The 21,769-nt window shown below is 44.7% G+C and overlaps 1 protein-coding gene across 3 annotated transcripts in view; it reads left to right on the forward strand.

The window, feature by feature from the left end:
- Nucleotides 1-21,769, forward strand: part of LOC115151491 (calmodulin-regulated spectrin-associated protein 2) — a 91,445-nt gene that overhangs the window by 59,594 nt on the left and 10,082 nt on the right. For 2 of the 3 annotated variants that reach the window (XM_029695469.1, XM_029695467.1), the window contains 7 exons: nucleotides 2,321-2,465; nucleotides 3,331-3,470; nucleotides 11,759-11,849; nucleotides 11,983-12,082; nucleotides 17,207-17,238; nucleotides 17,351-17,420; nucleotides 17,617-19,705. In XM_029695469.1, the coding sequence (XP_029551329.1) occupies nucleotides 2,321-2,465; nucleotides 3,331-3,470; nucleotides 11,759-11,849; nucleotides 11,983-12,082; nucleotides 17,207-17,238; nucleotides 17,351-17,420; nucleotides 17,617-19,705 (2,667 nt within the window). Of the gene's footprint in view, nucleotides 1-2,280; nucleotides 2,466-3,330; nucleotides 3,471-11,758; nucleotides 11,850-11,982; nucleotides 12,083-17,206; nucleotides 17,239-17,350; nucleotides 17,421-17,616; nucleotides 19,706-21,769 lie in introns of those variants that run through there. The other variant, XM_029695468.1, reaches the window with a different exon arrangement.

The raw sequence follows: 21,769 nt of genomic DNA on the forward strand, positions 1-21,769 counted from the left end.
CTGCGTTAAAAAGTCTCCGGCTGCTAGGAGCGCCACCTCTCGGTGAGCGTATTCTTGTTTGCTTATGGCGGAATACAGCTCATTCGTCGGGGAGGCAGGTAGCCTAGTGGTTGTAGTGTTGGGCCAGTCACAGAAAGGTTGCTAGATCGAATCCCTGAGCTGACAAGGTAAATATCTGTCATTCTGCCCCTGAACAAGGCAGTTAACCCACTGTTCCTAGGCTGTCATTGTAAATAAGAATGTGTTCTTAACTGACTTGCCTAGTTAAATAAACGTTAAATAAATTATTTTTTGTTTAATTCAATGCTGTGGTGTTATGTAAACAGCTACGAAAAATACAGATGAAAACTCTCTAGGTAGATAGTGTGGTCTACAGCTTTTCATTAGATACTCTACCTCAGGCGAGCAATAGTTTGAGACTTCCTTAGATATTGTGCACCAGCTGTTATTTACAAAAATGCATTGTCCGCCGCCCCTTGTCTTACCAGACACCGCTGTTCTATCCTGCCGATACAGCGTATGTTGATAGTGTTGTCGCTCAGCCACGACTCCGTGAAACATAAGATATTACAGTTTTGAATGTCCCATTGGTAGTTTAATCTTCCGCGTAGGTCACCTATTTTATTCTCCAAAGATTGCACGTTTGCTAGCAGAATGGAAGGAAGTGGGGGTTTATTCAATCGCCTAGAAATTCTCAGAAGGCAGCCCGCCCTCCGGCCCCTTTTGCTCCACCTCCTCTTCACACAAATCACGGGGATCTGGGCCTGTTCCTGAGAAAGCAGTATATCGTTCGCGTCGGGCTTGTCGGACTCGTTAAAGGAAAAAAAGGATTCTGCCGGTCCGTGGTGAGTAATCACAGTTCTGATGTCCAGAAGTTATTTTCGGTCATAAGAGACGGTAGCGACAACATTATGTACAAAATAAGTAAAAAAAAAATAATTAAAAGTTACAAACAACGGAAATAAACAAACAAAAAAAAACAATCGGTTGAGGGCAGGTAAAACATCTGCCTTCATCTCCGGCGCCATTTTACTATAGAAATGCATTGTCGGATCTAGGAACATAAGCATTTCGCTACACTCTCAATAACATCTGCTAACGATGTGTATGTGACTAATACAATTTGATTTGATGTACACATAAAAGTGACCATCCCACTAAAGAGACTAAGCAAAATGTCCACAGTAATACAGGAACAAAAACCACATCTATTTACATGGCTTCTTCAACTGGGACAACAGTCACAATTTAGGCTTGACATCAAATCCTCCTGGTTTCTGCTGTGGTTGTGTCCTGTACTAGTTAGCTGTCTCAAGGAAAGATGTCTGTTTTGACATGAGAGGATCCTCTGTTTGACATCTTAGGCAGCAAAACAGACCCAAAGTCTAATGCTGACTGGATTATACCTCTCTTCTTGTCTGTCTGTTTCTTTCTCTCATCTATTTTTCTCTGTCTCTCTCATCTGTCTCTCTCTTTCTTTCTCTCTAGGTCTCTCTCTCTCTTATCAGTGTCTCTCTCTTATCTCTCTCCCTCTTTCTCTCCTCTCTCTCTCTTTTTCTCTCATCTCTCTCTTTCTCTCTCTTATCTCTCTCTCTCGGTTCCTGAAGTCTCCAAATAAATGGTACATGAAACTGGTACCTGTAAGTCAGCTGACCAGCGCTGGTCTTACCCCCCCCCTCCATCTGTCCGTTTCCATAGTGACTCTCTCACCGCCATCTCCATAGTAAATGTCATCATTCCACACATGAACGTCAACATGTAATTGCAGTTATTGGTGACGCTTTATTTTGCAGTTAACTCAGTTTCCATCCAGTTTCCCTGAATTAGATTAGGAGGTTACTGAACATGTGATTGAAGCATGGTGATTTTGTCTATTATATTGTTCGATATGATTACATTAAGTCATGTTTTGATGGCATTTTTTTGCCTTTACCTCCCTTATCTCACATCATTTGCTCACATTGTATATAGTCTTATTTTTTTCTACTGTATTATTGACTGTATGTTGTTTACTCCATGTGTAACTCTGTGTTGTTGTATGTTGTCGAACTGCTTTGCTTTATCTTGGCCAGGTCGCAATTGTAAATGAGAACTTGTTCTCAACTTGCCTACCTGGTTAAAGAAAGGTGAAATAAAATAAATAAAAATAAAATGTCAGATGTAGTATTCTCATGGTCAGAATAATGTCAAACCTACATTGAGAGATACACTCCATTTTATATGGTGATGTGCATTCCTACATGTCTGTCTGTGTATTTCTTTGTCTTTCCGTGTGTGTGTGTGTGTGTGTGTGTGTGTGTGTTGTCCCATGGCGCTCCAGACTCGCTACAGGAAGGAGCAGCAGACTGTGGCCCAGCAGGTGCCCTGGATCCCCCCTGTCGATAACCTGCTGAAGGACACCGCTGACGGCTGCGCCCTGGCCGCTCTGCTGCACTTCTACTGCCCACAGCTAGTCAGACTGCAAGGTACACCTCTACACAGTACCGTGGGGAAGGGGATATGTGTGTGTGTGTGTGTGTGTGTGTGTGTGTGTGTGTGTGTGTGTGTGTGTGTTAGAGAGGGGAGAGTGTGTGTGTGTGTGTGTGTGTGTGTGTTAGAGAGGGGAGAGTGTGTGTGTGTGTGTGTGTGTTAGAGAGGGAAGAGTGTGTGTGTGTGTGTTAGAGAGGGGAGAGTGTGTGTGTGTGTGTGTGTTAGAGAGGGGAGAGTGTGTGCATTTGGTTCTTGATTGATATTGTTATTTTTCTGCATTGTTGAGAAGAGTTGACAAGCCAGCGATTCACTGTGACCAATAGACATTCATTTGATTTGATCAACACATGACCCTCTCCAGGTGCCTCACTGAGTCTGAAGGTGTTAATGGCTCTCCTCTGGCTAGCCTTTCATGTCCCAGGAGGACTGAGTGAGCCGTCAGCCATTAGTGATGAAAATCAAACCTCATAATCAACTCATCCTTAATCTCATTAACCTATTGATGAAGTGGATGGGACACACGCGCACACACACACACACACACACACACACACACACACACACACACACACACACACACACACACACACACACACACACACACACACAGAGAGAGCTCAGTACTGAACCCCACCAACTCAGAGTGATGATTGATTTAAAGATTCTGTTTACACTACGAAATGGCATGAGTACCTTGTGCACAACATCCAGTATCCTGATCCCTGATTGGTAAATCCCAGACAAGGAAGGGACAAATCCATCTGCGTTACTGCCTTAATCATCACAGACATTCACTTCCTGATTCACTTCCAAGTTGATTGGTGTAGCGCTCGTCTCTCAGACCCCCTTTGTCCTTGTCAGATATCTGTCTGAAGGAGCGTATGTCGCTGGCGGACAGCCTGTACAACCTGCAGCTGGTGCAGGACTTCTGTCAGGAGCATCTGAACCGCTGCTGCCACTTCAGCCTGGAGGACATGGTGCACGCCTCCTCGTCCCTCAAAGTAAGTCCACATGGCTTTTAAATGATTCACTCTAGTACACCTGAAGCATGAATACCCTGTTCTCACTACCGTACTGTGCTGGCTCTGATATGAATACCCTGTTCTCACTACCGTACTGTGCTGGCTCTGATATGAATACCCTGTTCTCACTACCGTACTGTGCTGGCTCTGATATGAATACCCTGTTCTCACTACCGTACTGTGCTGGCTCTGATATGAATACCCTGTTCTCACTACCGTACTGTGCTGGCTCTGATATGAATACCCTGTTCTCACTACCGTACTGTGCTGGCTCTGATATGAATACCCTGTTCTCACTACCGTACTGTGCTGGCTCTGATATGAATACCCTGTTCTCACTACCGTACTGTGCTGGCTCTGATATGAATACCCTGTTCTCACTACCGTACTGTGCTGGCTCTGATATGAATACCCTGTTCTCACTACCGTACTGTGCTGGCTCTGATATGAATACCCTGTTCTCACTACCGTACTGTGCTGGCTCTGATATGAATACCCTGTTCTCACTACCGTACTGTGCTGGCTCTGATATGAATACCCTGTTCTCACTACCGTACTGTGCTGGCTCTGATATGAATACCCTGTTCTCACTACCATCCTGTGCTGGCTCTGATATGAATACCCTGTTCTCACTACCGTACTGTGCTGGCTCTGATATGAATACCCTGTTCTCACTACCGTACTGTGCTGGCTCTGATATGAATACCCTGTTCTCACTACCGTACTGTGCTGGCTCTGATATGAATACCCTGTTCTCACTACCGTACTGTGCTGGCTCTGATATGAATACCCTGTTCTCACTACCGTACTGTGCTGGCTCTGATATGAATACCCTGTTCTCACTACCGTACTGTGCTGGCTCTGATATGAATACCCTGTTCTCACTACCGTACTGTGCTGGCTCTGATATGAATACCCTGTTCTCACTACCGTACTGTGCTGGCTCTGATATGAATACCCTGTTCTCACTACCATCCTGTCCTGGCTCTGATATGAATACCCTGTTCTCACTACCGTACTGTGCTGGCTCTGATATGAATACCCCGTTCTCACTACCGTACTGTGCTGGCTCTGATATGAATACCCTGTTCTCACTACCGTACTGTGCTGGCTCTGATATGAATACCCTGTTCTCACTACCGTACCGTACTGTGCTGGCTCTGATATGAATACCCTGTTCTCACTACCGTACTGTGCTGGCTCTGATATGAATACCCTGTTCTCACTACTGTGCTGGCTCTGATATGAATACCCTGTTCTCAACTAGGCTGCATGCTTCACCACGCCAGCATAGTACAGCTCCTCGTGGCCTGGCTCATGTCAGTAGTGTGAAAAGGGTATTACTGTACACAGAGTTAGGTCAACTTCATGTTTAAAGGGTGCCATGTTGTCACCAAAAGTTCCAAGAGACTTTGCAAATAAAATGATCATTATGGAACGAAGACAGTCCAAAGAGCTAAGGACACTGGGTAAACTAGGAAAACGGACAGGCAGCTAGTGTGTGCAGTGTGTACATTTGTATTGTGTAATACAAAGCATGGTGGACAATGGGGATCTGTCTGATATGGATCTTGTCAACTCTGTCCTCACAAACCACAGCTCTGGTTTGTTGGAGTTAGATGTCTCTATTTTCTCTTCTGTTTATAGCCTCTCTCTCTCTCACTCTCATTCTCACTGGAAGCTATTATATGGGATTGTATTCCTGAGCAGAATGGATGGACACATGGTGTTGTTGTCTCCTACGCTGAGCAGAATGGATGGACACATGGTGTTGTTGTCTCCTAGGCTGAGCAGAATGGATGGACACGTGCTGTGTGGCGTTGTTGTTGTCTCCTAGGCTGAGCAGAATGGATGGACACATGCTGTGTGGCGTTGTTGTTGTCTCCTAGGCTGAGCAGAATGGATGGACACGTGGTGTGTGTTGTTGTTGTCTCCTAGGCTGAGCAGAATGGATGGACACATGCTGTGTGGCGTTGTTGTTGTCTCCTAGGCTGAGCAGAATGGATGGACACGTGGTGTGTGTTGTTGTTGTCTCCTAGGCTGAGCAGAATGGATGGACACATGCTGTGTGGCGTTGTTGTTGTCTCCTAGGCTGAGCAGAATGGATGGACACATGGTGTGTGTTGTTGTTGTCTCCTAGGCTGAGCAGAATGGATGGACACATGGTGTTGTTGTCTCCTAGGCTGAGCAGAATGGATGGACACATGGTGTGTGGTGTCGTTGTCTCCTAGGCTGAGCAGAATGGATGGACACATGGTGTGTGTGGTGTCGTTGTCTCCTAGGCTGAGCAGAATGGATGGACACATGCTGTGTGGTGGTGTTGTCTCCTAGGCTGTGAATAGAGAGGGTGTTGATCACGTGTGTTGTTGCCAATGTATTGAGAAACTGGCGGGAAACAAACAGCTCATTCACTCACTATAGCCCAGTTTTCTGTATCCTTGTAGAGGATGGCCTCAGAAGTACTGTCCTGAAAACGGACTGTTTAAGCATGGGTTGTAGTAGAGCAGTACCCGTGTCCATAGGGGAGGAAAGGTGAGTTTGGGGTTGAGTTCATTAGGGCTGGCACGGTAGTTGTGTAACCAACGATTAAATGGATAATGACCCGGGAATAAAAACAAAATCACCGTCATAACCGTTCTATTATTGGTCATGTACACATATTTTCGGAGATGTTATTACGGGTGTAGTGAAATGCTTGCGTTTCTGGCTTTATTTTAACGTAAATACTGTAAACAATTGTTTGTCTACCGGGTCATTCCACCCACGGCCGCAGGAAGTAGAGGGTGCTGAGTGTGCTGCAGCAACCCTTGAAAAATAGGAATAATAAAAAATATTTTATTTATTATTTTATTATTATTATTATTATTGTTTTGCAAAAAAACAGACACTGCTGGTGGATCTTGAATCAGATCCTGAATAATTCACTTTGGAGGGAATTTGATTCAGGGCTGCGGGCAAAACAGAACTTAGACTGAGTAGGCAGGTTCTACTGTATCTATCATTGTACTTGGATTGGGTTTATGCTAACCACAATACAATTTGATTTACAAGAACTACATTCCCATTCAAGTCAATGTTCTATGTTGGGTGGCCCAGCGGCCAAATTCCAAACCTATTCTCAGCTCTGTACTGCAGGTATCCGTGAGGACGGTAGAATCGGTAGAATCTGGTTATATGATGACCCAGTTTTCTGTGGGCTCATCACACCGTAGCCGCCAGTACAGTGCAGTTCCCATAATGCTGAGAGGGAGATATTCAGCATGCTGCATTGCAGTATGATGATGTAATGATCCCATTCGCTGTGGCCATGATTCACTTTTTTATTTTAAATGTAACCTTTATTTAACTAGGCAGGTCAGTTAAGAACAAATTCTTATTTACAATGACGGCCTACCGGGGAACAGTGGGTTAACTGCCTTGTTCAGGGGCAGAATGACAGATTTTTACCTTGTCAGCTCGGGGATTCGATCTTACAACCTTTTGGTTACTGGCCCAATGCTCTAACCACTGGGCTACCTGCCGCCCCATGGAGTCATTTGAGAGGTTGAAAGGACATACAAAGCGTGTGTGTGTGTGTGTCAGCATGTGTAAACGGCATGCAATACTGTAGGCTGTTTTGTGTTTATCCACTCAACCCCCCAATTAACATACACTAACATATCTCTGGATACACAGAGACATGAGTCTTTTTTTGTTTTTCAATTAGAATCCTTGGTACTAAATCATGTCAACCTCCTCACTTTGAGTCATACATTATATTTCATGAATTCACTGCTGATCAAAATTGCCATCTGCAGACTGAAAATGAAAAGGAGTAAGACATTTTGCTTCTTCTAATGTTAACAAGCTTAATCACAATTGGGTGGCTGTGCTGCTATCTATTGAGGGTACATAATGACTTTGCTCTGTGGAAGTCAGTTGCAGTTTCACAGTTTTTACAAGCTACAGTCTTGCTTTTAACCTATTGGTTTATAAGAGGGCTGTGTTTCTCGGTCTTCCTATCAGTCGTACAGGTCTGTAGTCTAATCCCCCTCTTTGGCTACAGTAAGTGATTTAATGGCATCACAGCTCTTGGTATCCTGTGTGTGGGCGCCCACTGAGGGGGCGGGTTTACCAGTGTGGTCCCTGCTAAACAGATTATCCCTCCATTTTTAGCGTCAACTTTGTTTGCATTCAGTAACCAATGAGCTCTCTTCATAGACATGGACTGACACGCTGAAATCTGCACATCTGGCAACCCGCCACTGAACAGTGAGTGACAGGGAAATCTGGCAACGGGGTCGAGGTATTGTCAGGTGACAGGGTTGTGGTGTTGTGAGTAGGAGATCAGTAGGAAACCGGGGGCCAGAACAGACTGGCTGTTTGACTGGAGAGTGTGTTAGGAGAGATATCACTTCACAATCTAATGGGAGGGCCCCCGCAACAGACCTGGAGGAGGTAGGCTGGTTACTGCAGCTGGACAGACCTGGAGGAGGTAGGCTGGTTACTGTAGCTGGACAGACCTGGAGGAGGTAGGCTGGTTACTGTAGCTGGACAGACCTGGAGGAGGTAGGCTGGTTACTGTAGCTGGACAGACCTGGAGGAGGTAGGCTGGTTACTGTAGCTGGACAGACCTGGAGGAGGTAGGCTGGTTACTGCAGCTGGACAGACCTGGAGGAGGTAGGCTGGTTACTGCAGCTGGACAGACCTGGAGGAGGTAGGCTGGTTACTGTAGCTGGACAGACCTGGAGGAGGTGGACTGGTTACTGTAGCTGGACAGACCTGGAGGAGGTAGGCTGGTTACTGCAGCTGGACAGACCTGGAGGAGGTAGGCTGGTTACTGTAGCTGGACAGACCTGGAGGAGGTAGGCTGGTTACTGTAGCTGGACAGACCTGGAGGAGGTGGACTGGTTACTGTAGCTGGACAGACCTGGAGGAGGTGGACTGGTTACTGTAGCTGGACAGACCTGGAGGAGGTAGGCTGGTTACTGTAGCTGGACAGACCTGGAGGAGGTAGGCTGGTTACTGCAGCTAATTGCAATATAAATTATAGCCTGGTCCCAGATCAGTTTGCATTGTCTTGCAAACTGGTGTGACAATGACCATAGGAATTGGCAAGACAGCACAAACAGATCTGCGACCAGGCTATACAAATAGTGTAGCAGGCCAGAAGAAACTACATGCAGCTGAGAAATGTTTGATATTGTTTCTTATACTGTATGTTATAGGATTAGAGATTGCTATGGTGGGGGGGGTCTGTTCAGAAGTAGCAATGTACTTTGAATTATTGAACTTGGTTGGCAATATATTAATCATATTCATTGTGATCATTTTTACTGTAGTTCAGTTGGTACCGTATACAGAGTTTTCCATTAGATAATTGTGTTTGTCGGTGTTCTGGCCGAATGGTTGTTTGTCAATGCTTTGGCTACTGTATAATCTCTCATGATTCATTAGAGATTAAAATATTAAAACGTTACGTGTGTTATGAGGCTATCATCACCTTGTAATATGAGCTAAGTGATTCTGATGCGCTGGTTTTGCATCACTGGTTATTTGGGTTGAAGAGATTATTGGCTAATGTAAAAACAGGATGTGCTATGCTCTTAGAATTAATTTATGGATAAATGTTATGCTCTGTATGACCAAAACCTGCTCACGGGTTGTATTTATTATGCCTAACCTTAACCTAATTCTCCTAACCTACAACGTTAATTTTCCTAACCTGCTACGAAAACGTCGTAGCTGTATTGAAGTGGCGTGTTTTTAGGGAATCTCCTCTAACCCTGGCAATTTGACTGGTAAACTCATGGCTACACTCGCAATGGCTGCCTGGTATTGTGATGCAATAATTTCCATTGTAATGTAGAATGTTCATTCAAATGATGCTAACTGGTGTGTTTCATGTAATGAAATGTATTGTTTTGTAATGTCAGGTGAGTTGAATCAACAAATCACAGTACATATTTTAGCACATATTTTACTTCCTGCTTTGCGCCTGTGGGTAAACTCGCAATGGCCGCCAGTCCACCCATAATGCCATCATTGGGGACGCCTATTCTATTAATTCAATTTCAATTCCAGAACATGCAGTCAGGAGTGGAGGAGAGGAGAAAATGTAGGTAATTGAAGAAAAAAAAGGGTTTTACGGTGACCGCTGTCATTTGGCTAGCCAATTACCATCATCCAAAATTCCATGACGTCACAGCCCGAGATATGTGGTTATTTATCTACCGTAGTTGAATGCACCGACTGTAAGTCGCTCTGGATAAGTCTGCTAAATGACCAAAATGTAAATGTTTTATGTAAAAAAAAAAGAAAATTGCAAAGCACACTGGGTATTGTTATTGTCCTTATTTCAGGGGTGGAGCTCATTAGAATAATACCCAGCATGCTTTGCAAGAGTTCATTTTTACATTTAAATAATTTACCAGATACTTATCACACTATAGTGCCATCAGCCTTCTGATACCAAGGCAGGGTGAAAGGGGGCCAAAAAATTGTGAACCGCTTTAAAAAAAAATGGTATAGAAAAGTATTTGGTATTTTACACACACAAAAAATATATATATTACAGGTCTATCTATATACATTGGATTGTAGTTTAGGCCAGTGAAATGCAAACAACAAAATACTAAAAAGTCATTGAAATATGAATTTCAAATACATGTAACAGAAATGCCTGTCTCTGCTCATCTCTGGATACACCCACATATACACACTCTCTCACTCTCACTCTCACTCTCACACACACACACACACACACACACACACACACACACACACACACACACATACATACATACATACATACATACATACATACATACATACATACATACATACATACATACATACATACATACATACATACATACATACTCACACACAATCCTTTTGTGCTGATTGAGGGAATGTTCCCATTGTCTGAGCCATGTTGCTGAGCTGATGAACACCGCAGATACTCAAGGTCATATCTGAACAGTCAACACATTCTTGTGCCAGCCTCCTTGGGAAACCCTGGGTCATGTTCATTGGGGCACAATGTAGCAAAATGTTTTGCAATGGAAACTGGAAATTAGCATTTCTTATTGGACAAGTGCAGGTAGTCAGTCCCTCCCTGTTGCAGTGCGTTTTCTTCCATTTGGTGGTTAATGAACATGACTGGGCTATGTGTCGCTGGACGAGGATGGTAACAAAGGAATTGTAATAATAACACACCATGATTGGTCATCTAGCTCTCTGTGTACCAGGCCTATATTCAATTTTTAGGATTGGTTGATTTTCCCATCTCTGTGTACCAGGCCTATATTCCATTTCTAGGATTGGTTGATTTTCCTATCTCTGTGTACCAGGCCTATATTCAATTCCTAGGATTGGTTGATTTTCCCATCTCTGTGTACCAGGCCTATATTCAATTTTTAGGATTAGTTGATTTTCCTATCCTCTGTAACAGGCCTATATTTGATTTCTAGGATTGGTTGATTTTCCCATCTCTGTGTACCAGGCCTATATTCCATTTCTAGGATTGGTTGATTTTCCCATCTCTGTGTACCAGGCCTATATTCCATTTCTAGGATTGGTTGATTTTCCCATCTCTGTGTACTAGGGGAAAGGAAACAATGTCTTTCCCGTCTGTGTACAGGTGATCTGGTCATACACATCCCCAGATGGTCCTATTCATTTGGTTCTGTGCCCATCGGGAGAATAACAGAAACTAGGCTAGTCCATTTTATTTATTTTTTTTCACTCAGAGGCACATTTGAGTACCATTGGTACTGCATGCCATTATCTAAATGATAGATTAAGTTAACACGATCACTCTTGTACAGTAAAGAAAAATAACGTGACCCTTGGGGATATATGAAGAAAATAAAAAACACCTCTGTTGTTTTCAGTGTGATTGATTTAGGGGGAAATATTGTATAAATGAGATGAGAGAAGTAACTGAGGGAGCTCACATTCTTACCCTTAACAGATTGGTGGATTGACTTGGGTCTAGAATAAAGTTTTTTTTGGTTAAGAGAATTTGTACTAACTAACCATACTTCATTAAGTATTTATGATGTACACTGACATATGATAAAAAAAATGGAAGTTAACAGAGACATCTTGTGGAAGCACAGGTATACTACATTTGACAGTTGTGAACTGTCATGCTTTTCTCAGAGTTCATGTTGCAGGATTATTTTGCCAGGTGTTGTGCACTGTTAATGTTTGCAGACAGTCCGCTTTCTATTTACTACTGCCTTAACCCCATATCCTGTCTGTGTTTTGGTCTTTTCCAGAATAACTACCTTGTGTTCCTGGCCGAGCTGTTCTGTTGGTTTGAAGAGGTGAAGCCCTCCTTTGTACAACCAAGAGTTTTGGATACTGAAGGTAAGACAGGGTAAATCGTGTTTCGTACTTGAAAACTGTTTTTGTTTTTTTGGCAAACCTTCAGACATCCCAGTGAAACCATTCCTGCTCTATGGATTTGTTTTAATGAGAGTTATGGTGTTTGTGTTTTCAGAGCCAGCCCTCACATCGTTGAGGAATATTTCCTCTGTTCCCATCTCCAATGTCACTAAGAAGAGCTTCATGGAGAGACCGCCCAGCCCAGAACCACCCAGGTACTATTTCTTATTCATTAATGGTCCAGTGTGGCTCAGTTGGTACAGCATGTTTCATTCCCACTGGGGGAACCCATAAGAAAATGTATGCACGCACTGCACTCTTTCCATAGGATAGCCATTTGAATAACCCTTTTTGGTTCCAGGTAGAACTGTTTTTGGTTCCAGGTAGAACCCTATTGGTTCCAGGTAGAACCCTTTTGAGTTCCACATCACTAAGGGACCTATCATGGTCCAAACACACCAAGACAGTTGTTAAGAGGGCGACAACACCTATTCAAATAAAATAAAATGTTACTGGTCGCATACACATATTTAGCAGATGTTATTGCAGATGTAGCTCCAACAGTGCAGTAACCCTCAGGAGGCTGAAGATATTTTGACCTCAGATCCTCAAAAGGTTCTACAGCTGCACCAGCCCTTGGTATGGCAACTGCTCAACATCCGACCGCAAGGCGCTACAGAGGGTAGTGCGCAGGGTCAGTACATCACTGGGGCCGAGCTCCCTGCTATCCAGGACCTCTATACCAGGCGGTGTCAGAGGAATGCCCTAAAAATTGTCAAAGACTCCAGCCACCCAAGTCATAGACTGTTCTCTCTGCTACCGCACGGCAAGCGGTACCGGAGCGCCAAGTCTGGGACCAAAAGGCTCCTGATCCGCTTCTACCGCCAAGCCGTAAGACTGCTGAACAGTTAATTAAATGGCTACCCAGACTATTTGCACTGACTCTCTTGCACAGGCTCGATGTACACTCACTAGACTCTAACCACACACCCACACATACTACACTGACACTCCAACACACACACACACGCGCGCACGCATATTGACGCCACACGTACATTCACATTCCTTCAAACTCTTCACATACGCTGCTGATACTCTCTGTTAATTATCTATGAATAGTCACTTTACCCCTACCTACATGTACATATGACCTCGACTAACTCATACCCCTGCACATTGACCCAGTTCCGGTGCTCCTTGTATATAGCCTCGTTATTGTTATTTTATTGTTTTACTTTTTTTCCTTTAGTTTAGCAAATGTTTCTTACTTTTTAAAATGTTGCATTGTTGGTTAACCTGCTGTATTCGGCGCATTTGAGGAATACAACTTTATTTGATGTAGAACACATTCCACAGAGGGTTCTACATGGAACCCAAAATAGTTCTACATGGAACCAAAAAGGGTTCTCCTATGGGGACAGCTGAAGAGCCCTTTTGGAACCCTTTTTTCCAAGAGTGTACTGTAAGTCCCTTTGGATAAAAGTGTCTGCTAAATGACAAATACAGTGTATATATAGTTCCTTCAGAAAGTAATCAGACCCCTTGACTTTTCCCACATTTTGTTACGTTACAGCCTTATTCTAAATTGGGTTAAAAAAATAAATCCTTAGCAATCTACAGACAATAATGACAAAGCAAAAACAGGTTTTTAGATTTTTTGCAAATGTTTTAAATATAAAAAAACAGACACCTTATTTATGTAAGTATTCAGACCCTTTGCTATGAGACTCGAAATTGAGCTCAGGTGCATCCTGTTTCCACTGATCATCCTTGAGATGTTTCTACAACTTGATTGGAGTCCAATTGTGGTAAATTCAATTGATTGGACATGATTTGGAAAGGCACACACCTGTCTATATAAGGTCCCACAGTTGACAGTGCATGTCAGAGTAAAAACCAAGCCATGAGGTCGAAGGAATTGTCCGTAGAGCTCCGAGACAGGATAGTGTCGAGGCACAGATCTGGGGAAGGGTACCAAAATATTTCTGCAGCTTTGAAGGTCCCCAAGAACATAGTGGCCTCCATCATTCTTAAATGGAAGAAGTTTGGAACCACCAAGACTCTTCCTAGAGCTGGCCACCCGGCCAAACTGAGCAGTCGATGATGTATGGCCTTGGTCAGGGAGGTGACCAAGAAAACGATTGTCTCTCTGACAGAGCTCCAGAGTTCCTCTGTGGAGATGGAAGAACCTTCCAGAAGGACAACCATCTCTGCAGCACTCCACCAATCAGGCATTTATGGTAGAGTGGCCAGACGGAAGCCACTCCTCAGTAAAAGGCACATGACAGCCCGCTTGTAGTTTGCCAAAAGGCACCTAAAGGACTCCCAGACCATGAGAAACCAATATTGAACTCTTTGGCCTGAATGCCAAGCGTCACGTCTGGAGGAAACCGGGCACCATCCCTACGGTGAAGCATTGTGGTGGCATCATCATGCTGTGGGGATGTTTTTCAGCAGCAGGGACTGGGAGACTAGTCAGGATCGAGGCAAAGATTAATGGAGCAAAGTACAGAGATATCCTTGATGAAAACCTGCTCCAGAGCACTCAGGACCTCAGACTGGGGCAAATGTTCACCTTCCAACAGGACAAAAACACAGCCAAGACAACACAGGAGTGGCTTCGGGACAAGTCTCTGAATGTCCTTGAGTGGCCCAGCCAGAGCCGGGATTTGAACCGGATCGAACATCTTTGGAGAGACCTGAAAATAGCTGTGCAGTAAAACTCCCCATCCAACTCTTTGCACTTAATGGGACTATCATTTCTTTTTTTAAAAAACAGGACAATGACCCAAAACACACCTCCAGGCTGTGTAAGGGCTATTTGACCAAGAAGGAGAGTGATGGAGTGTTGCATCAGATGACCTGGCCTCAACAATCACCTGACCTCAACCCAATTGAGATGGCTTGGGATGAGTTGGACCGCAGAGTTAAGGAAAAGCAGCCAACAAGTGCTCAGCATATGTGGGAACTCCTTCAAGACTGTTGGAAAAGCATTCCTCATGAAGCTGGTTGAGAGAATGCCAAGAGTGTCCAAAGCTGTCATCAAGGCAAAGGGTGGCTATTTTGAAGAATCTCAAATATAAAATATATTTTGATTAACACTTTTTTGGTTACTACATGATTCCATATGTGTAATTTTGATCGTTTTGATGTCTTCACTAGTATTCTACAATGTAGAAAATGTTTAAAAAAATGAAAGAGTAGGTGTCCAATCTTTTGACTGGTACTGTATGTAAACGCAACATGCAGGAATTTCAACAATTTCACTGAGTTACAGTTCACATAAGGAATCAGTCAATTTAAATAAATTAGGCCCTAATCTATGGGCAGGGCCGCAGCCATGGGTGGGCCTTAGAGAGCATAGGCCCACCCACTTGGGAGCCAGGCCCACCCACTGGGGAGCCAGACCCAGCCAATCAGAATGAGTTTTCCCCCACAAAAAGGTAAAGACAGAAAAACTCCTCAGTTTCATCAGCAGTCCAGGTGGCTGGTCTCAGATGATCCCGGAGGTGAATAACACGGATGTGGAGGTCCTGGGGTGAGATTGTGAAGCTGGTTGGACTTACTGCCAAATTCTCTAAAACGACATTGGAGTCCGGCTTATGGTAGAGAAATGAACATTCAATTCTCTGGCAACAGCTTTGGTGGACATTCCTGCAGTCAGCATGCCAATTGCACACTCCCTCAAAACTTGAAGCATCTGTGGCATTGTGTTGTGTGACAAAACTGCACATTTTAGTGGCCTTTTACTGTCCCCAGCACAAAGTGGACCTGTGTAATGATCATGCTGTTTAATTGGCTTTTTGATATGCCACACCTGTCAGGTGGATGGATTATTTTGGCAAAGGAGAAATGCTCACTAACAGGGATGTAAAGAAATTTATGCACAACATTTGAGAGAAATAAGCTTTTTGTACGTATGGAACATTTCTGGGATCTTTTATTTCACCTCATGAAACATGGGGCCAGTACTTTACATGTTGTGTTTGATAATTGAGAAGTCTGGTCTCTCTCGCCAGACCCAAGGTGCCCTGCATGCTCCACTGTGAGAAGAGACTAGTCATTATGAAGAAACATTCTTTTACAATAATGACCTAATGACTACAATAGAACAGCAGTAGCACACATTCTATTACTTAGGTGAGGTCAGTTCAATTCAGCTCAGTTCAGTTCAATACAGCTCAGTTCAATTCAGCTCAGTTCAATTCAGCTCAGTTCAATACAGTTTAGTTCAACAAAGTTTAGCTCAGTTCAATACAGCTCAGCTCAGTTCAATACAGTTCAGCTCAGTTCAATACAGTTCAGTTCAGTACAATTCAGTTCAGTTCAATTCAGCTCAGTTCAATTCAGCTCAGTTCAATTCAGCTCAGTTCAATTCAGCTCAGTTCAATTCAGCTCAGTTCAATTCAGCTCAGTTCAATTCAGCTCAGTTCAACACAGTTTAGCTCAGTTCAGTACAGTTTAGTTCAGCTCAGTACAGTACAGTTTAGTTCAACACAGTTTAGCTCAGTTCAGTACAGTTTAGTTCAGCTCAGTACAGTACAGTTTAGTTCAACACAGTTTAGCTCAGTTCAGTACAGTTTAGTTCAGCTCAGTACAATACAGTTTAGTTCAACACAGTTTAGCTCAGTTCAGTTCAATTCAGCTCAGTTCAATACAGCTCAGTTCAGTACAGTTTAGTTCAACACAGTTTAGCTCAGTTCAGCTCAGTTCAATACAGCTCAGTTCAGTACAGTTTAGTTCAATACAGCTCAGTTCAGTACAGTTTAGTTCAACACAGTTTAGCTCAGTTCAGTTTAGCTCAGTTCAGTACAGTTTAGTTCGACACAGTTTAGTTCAGTTCAGTACAGTTTAGTTCGACACAGTTTAGCTCAGTTTAGTTCAGTACAGTTTAGCTCAGTTCAATTCAATACAGCTCAGTTCAGTACAGTTTAGCTCAGTTCAGCTCAGTTCAATACAGCTCAGTTCAGTTCAGTACAGTTTAGTTCAACACAGTTTAGCTCAGTTCGGTACAGTTTAGTTCGACACAGTTTAGTTCCGTTCAGTACAGTTTAGCTCAGTTTAGTTCAGCTCAGTACAGTTCAGTACAATATAGTACGCCCTAGCTCTTCTGACCTGGATTATTTTGATGTGGTTATCTGTTAAAAGCTACAGCAACTACAGGGGATATTGGATAGAGGTTATGCAAACTTATCTGGAATGGTATTCTGTGTTGGACATGCATGATACATTGCTCAAGCTATGGGGCCAAAGCTTTAAAAAAAAAAACCTTTAATTTAAGTTTTCATCATTGTCAATCTAATTTTCTAAATGTGTCTCTCTCTCTCTCTCTCTAGTCTGCCTCTCCGGCCTCAACCTAGGAACTCAGGTAACAAGATCACTTCAAACTTTTGTCTTTCAACATTAATAAACATTTGAATTTGAATGGAGTCCCTTATATCTGATATGAGATGTTTATTTTGTTCATTCTCATCATCCAGGTGAAATGAAGAGATCCACCTCAATGTCCTTTGTGGATGGCTGCGTAGGAACCTGGCCCAAGGAGAAAAGGTGAGTGTCATGGACTATGTGAATAAATTGACATTATTGTTTGGTATATGAGTAGGATGTTTTCTGATGTGAAATCGTACCCCTGTTATACTTAAATTACACTGGTTAGTTGTGTCTTAGTTTTTGGGCTGTAGGATTATTAAAAGCACTACACACACAACAATGGATGGATGGATGGACTGTTTGTTTTTACCAGGTCCGGTCCTTACGGGGTATCCTTTGACATTCCCTTCGACAAAGAGGACACACAGACGTCTACTCCCCCCGGCCATGGCATGACTCGCTCTACCAGCACAGAGGGCTTCAAGGTCCACCAAATGCCCCGGGGCATGAAGAGGAACCTGTCCTTCCAGCCCATCAATGGGCAGGGCATGGGCATTGAGGAGGAGGGCTGCCCAGACAGCCTAGCAGGCCCCGATCTGCCAAGACAGCCTGGCAGACCTCAACCCAATGGCTCATCAGCCCTGGATGGGCATGGAAAAGGTGCAGCCATCCCCAGCATGGAGGAGGCCCTCCAGATCATCCACAACACCGGGAGGAAGCCCCCACAATGCCCCCTGACGGAGGGTATCAACCATGGCTTTTTCCTGCACAGTCAAAACCGGGGCAGAGGTGTAGTCGGCCTGGACCCCACGGCCCAACAGGAGAACATGGACCTGGACTCACTGAACACCACAGAGGTGGACACACACATCCACTTGAGGACGGAGGACATCGCCGAGATGCTGGATGAGGACTCTTCGCTGGGGGAAGCTACGAGCATGGAGCTGGACATGGACACACTCAGTCCCTGCCCCAGCAGCTCAAGCTATGGCAAATCTCCCTCCACTAGCTCCGGCATCAAGATGACCAGCTTCGCAGAGCAGAAGTTCCGGAAGCTCAGCAACCACGAATCAGGGAGAAGAAGAAGCAGCAGCAGTGGGGGCGGCAGCTCCCTCAAGACCACCCCCGAGGGCTCGGAACTGGGCCTCCCCCTGTCCGTCTCCTGGGCACCCACCCCAGAGCACAGCCCCGTCCATCAACAGAGCATGCCCCTTACCCAAGCCCCTCCCACTGGGCCAGCCCAGGCCCCTCCGCCTAGTGACCCGGCTCAGGCCATGGCAACGGAGATGGTTCAGCTGCGCATGCGCCTGGAGGAGAAGCGAAAAGCCATCGAGACGCAGAAGAAGAAGGTGGAGGCAGCGTTTACGCTTCACCGCCAGAGGATGGACCACTCCGCTTTCCTGGACGTGGTCAAGAGGAAGGCCGACGGTGCCTCAGTAGGTGGAGGAGAGGAGGAAAGGGGGAAGATGACGGCAGAGAAGGAGAGGAAAACTGGGAGGAGCAAAGCGGACACGCCTGACGGGGTCGAGCAGGGGCAGGCGCCCTTCGGGGTCTGCTGGCTGAAATCCCCAGGAAGAAGCACGGGAGAAGAGGGAGGTCAAAGTCCCAGCGAGGTGGATCTAGCGAACTACACACGCTCCATGGAGAAGCTCAACCACTCACTGAGCTTCCTGCAGATGGAGATGCAGCGCCTGGCCCAGCAGCAGGAAGTCATCATGGCCATGAGGGAACAACGGCAACAACAGGCCTGGGTCATTCCCCCTCCCGAGACCCAGCCCTCACCCCAGAAATATGCTCGCGCCTCTGTCCGCTCCTCCGACTCGCCCTCCCCGGCAGACTCGCCCCGCTCCGCCCACCGCTCGCCCACCAGCATCAAGAGGAAGTCGGCCTCCTTCCACTCACGGAACCCCCGCACGCCGCGCCCCAGTGAGCTTAAGCTGGCCCCCTATAACCGCTGCCTGACGGCGCCTCAGTCCGTGGACAGCCTCCCCCGCCTGCGCCGTTTCTCCCCATGTCAGGCCATGGCCTTCACCTACATGGGGGACAAACCCACCGGTGAAACCCCTGCGACCGGAGACAGGGACACTGAGCATATGCTATCCCCAGAGAGAGAGGCTGTTAGTGCATCGTCACCCTCCTCCCCAGCCAAAAACAACCAGAGAACACAACAAGGGACGCTAGAGATTTCCAAGAAGGATGATGAGAAGGAAATGGAGGAGATCAAACCCATAATAGTGTCGACTGTATCTGAAGTGCTGGCCCAGCCAGTGAAAGAGTCCTTTACCGTCACCCCCACAGAGACCCCCCTTATCTCAGACATGTTTGGCCAGGCCAGAAGCAACCTGATTGAGGTGCCTCTGTACGTGCTCAATCCCCTGGAGGGAGAGGGGATGGAGGAGAGTGAAGACATGCAGGGGACCTATGGCGATGACGAGAAAATGTCCTGTGGCTTTTTCTTTAAGGTAGGAAGTTATAAGATACACTATGGAAGTTTAGTTGCTAATAGTTGTGAGACACAGGAGGTTGGTGGCACCTTTACTTGGGGAGGATGGGCTTGTGGTAATGGCTGGAGCGGAATAAGTGGAATGGTATGAAATACATCAAACACATGGTTTCCATGTGTGCTCTTTTCCACCCATTATTATGAGCCTTCCTCCCCTCAGCAGTCTCCACTGGTCCTTTCAATATTTATGTCCATTTAGAGAACCCCTTTTGGCTCAAGAGTGTCCCCAGAGGCAAATGTTCTGTATAGCCTTTTTAATAAGGTTGCTATTTCAACTGTATTCACTCACTGTACAGTTGGAATGGCTTTAATGTTGGGGAATATTTTCCATCTGAATAATCTCCAAAACATCAGTGTGTAAATGACAGATTCTGGACATTTGGCTGCCAAAAATGACTATTTTCCTAAGTAATTGAAAAAAAAACCTGTGCCCCAGTTCTATGACAAAGCAATTTGCTTTGGTTCTGTTGGCAGCCATCTTTGTTTTTTTGGAAAGGAAACACTCTGTTTTTAATATGAGATGAGGAATGGCTCTTTTAAATAGGTCGGGCTGAGGACAACATGGTTCTTCCTACTGTGAGGACGGTAACTAGCCAGTCGTCTGTGCCTTCATCTAGGTCACGAAACTGGAGCTTGTGAATTATTAAAATGCAGCTGCTGAGAAGTGGGTTGGCAGAGATGTTGAGCTAGTTGTAGGATAGTTGTGATGAGGTCACATTGAAGTCAAATTATCCGTGTGGCACAGTTGGTAGAGCATGGTGTTTGCAACGCCAGGGTTGTGGGTTCGATTCCCACGGGGGACCAGTATGGAGAAAAAATGTATGAAATGTATGCATTCACTACTGTATAAGAGCGTCTGCTAAATTACGTAAATGTAAAATGTTTTTGCACTTGGTATTGGATCTTGAGGGTGCTGTAGTAAGAAATATTGGTCAGTACAGGGATGCTATTAGAGAAAGCACCGTTCACAGTTTAGTTGTAAAATTGCTTTAATACACTCAACAAGGGGCCATTTCTCAGACTCTTAGACTAAAAACCGTGCTCAATCAAATCAAATTGTATTTGTCACATGCGCCAAATACAACAGGTTACCTTACAGTGAAATGCTTACTTACAAGCCCTTAACCAACAATACAAGAAAATACCCCCCCCCAAAAAAGTAAGAGATTAGAATAACAAATAATTAAAGAGCAGCAGATCAATTAAAAGTGTCCATTGACAGTGCTAGCATGTTCAGGGGAGTCTCCACTTAAAGGGATTTTTAGTCCAGAGGAATAGGTACAGTACTGTATAATCTTGGTCTGTGAAACTGCTCCTTTAAATGTACCAGGAAAAAAAAAAAAACAACAGCTCACATTAGCCAGGGAATTCCTGGACCACGTTCAGTAGCCAAACTGTGTCCTACCTAGCAGATACAGTGAAGGGAAAAAAGTATTTGATCCCCTGCTGATTTTGTACGTTTGCTCACTGACAAAGAAATGATCAGTCTATAATTTTAATGGTAGGTTTATTTGAACAGTGAGACACAGAATAACAACAAAAAAATCCAGAAAACCGCATGTCAAAAATTTTATAAATTGATTTGGATTTTAATGAGGGAAATAAGTATTTGACCCCCTCTCAATCAGAAAGATTTCTGCCTCCCAGGTGTCTTTTATACAGGTAACGAGCTGAGATTAGGAGCACACTCGTAAAGGGAGTGCTCCTAATCTCAGTTTGTTACCTGTATAAAAGACACCTGTCCACAGAAGCAATCAATCAATCAGATTCCAAACTCTCCACCATGGCCAAGACCAAAGAGCTCTCCAAGGATGTCAGGGACAAGATTGTAGACCTACACAAGGCTGGAATGGGCTACAAGACCATTGCCAAGCAGCTTGGTGAGAAGGTGACAACAGTTGGTGTGATTATTCGCAAATGGAAGAAACACAAAAGAACTGTCAATCTCCCTCGGCCTGGGGCTCCATGCAAGATCTCACCTCGTGGAGTTGCAATGATTATGAGAACGGCGAGGAATCAGCCC

The sequence above is a fragment of the Salmo trutta genome, chromosome 17, assembly GCF_901001165.1.
Source record: "Salmo trutta chromosome 17, fSalTru1.1, whole genome shotgun sequence".
NCBI lineage: Eukaryota > Metazoa > Chordata > Actinopteri > Salmoniformes > Salmonidae > Salmo > Salmo trutta.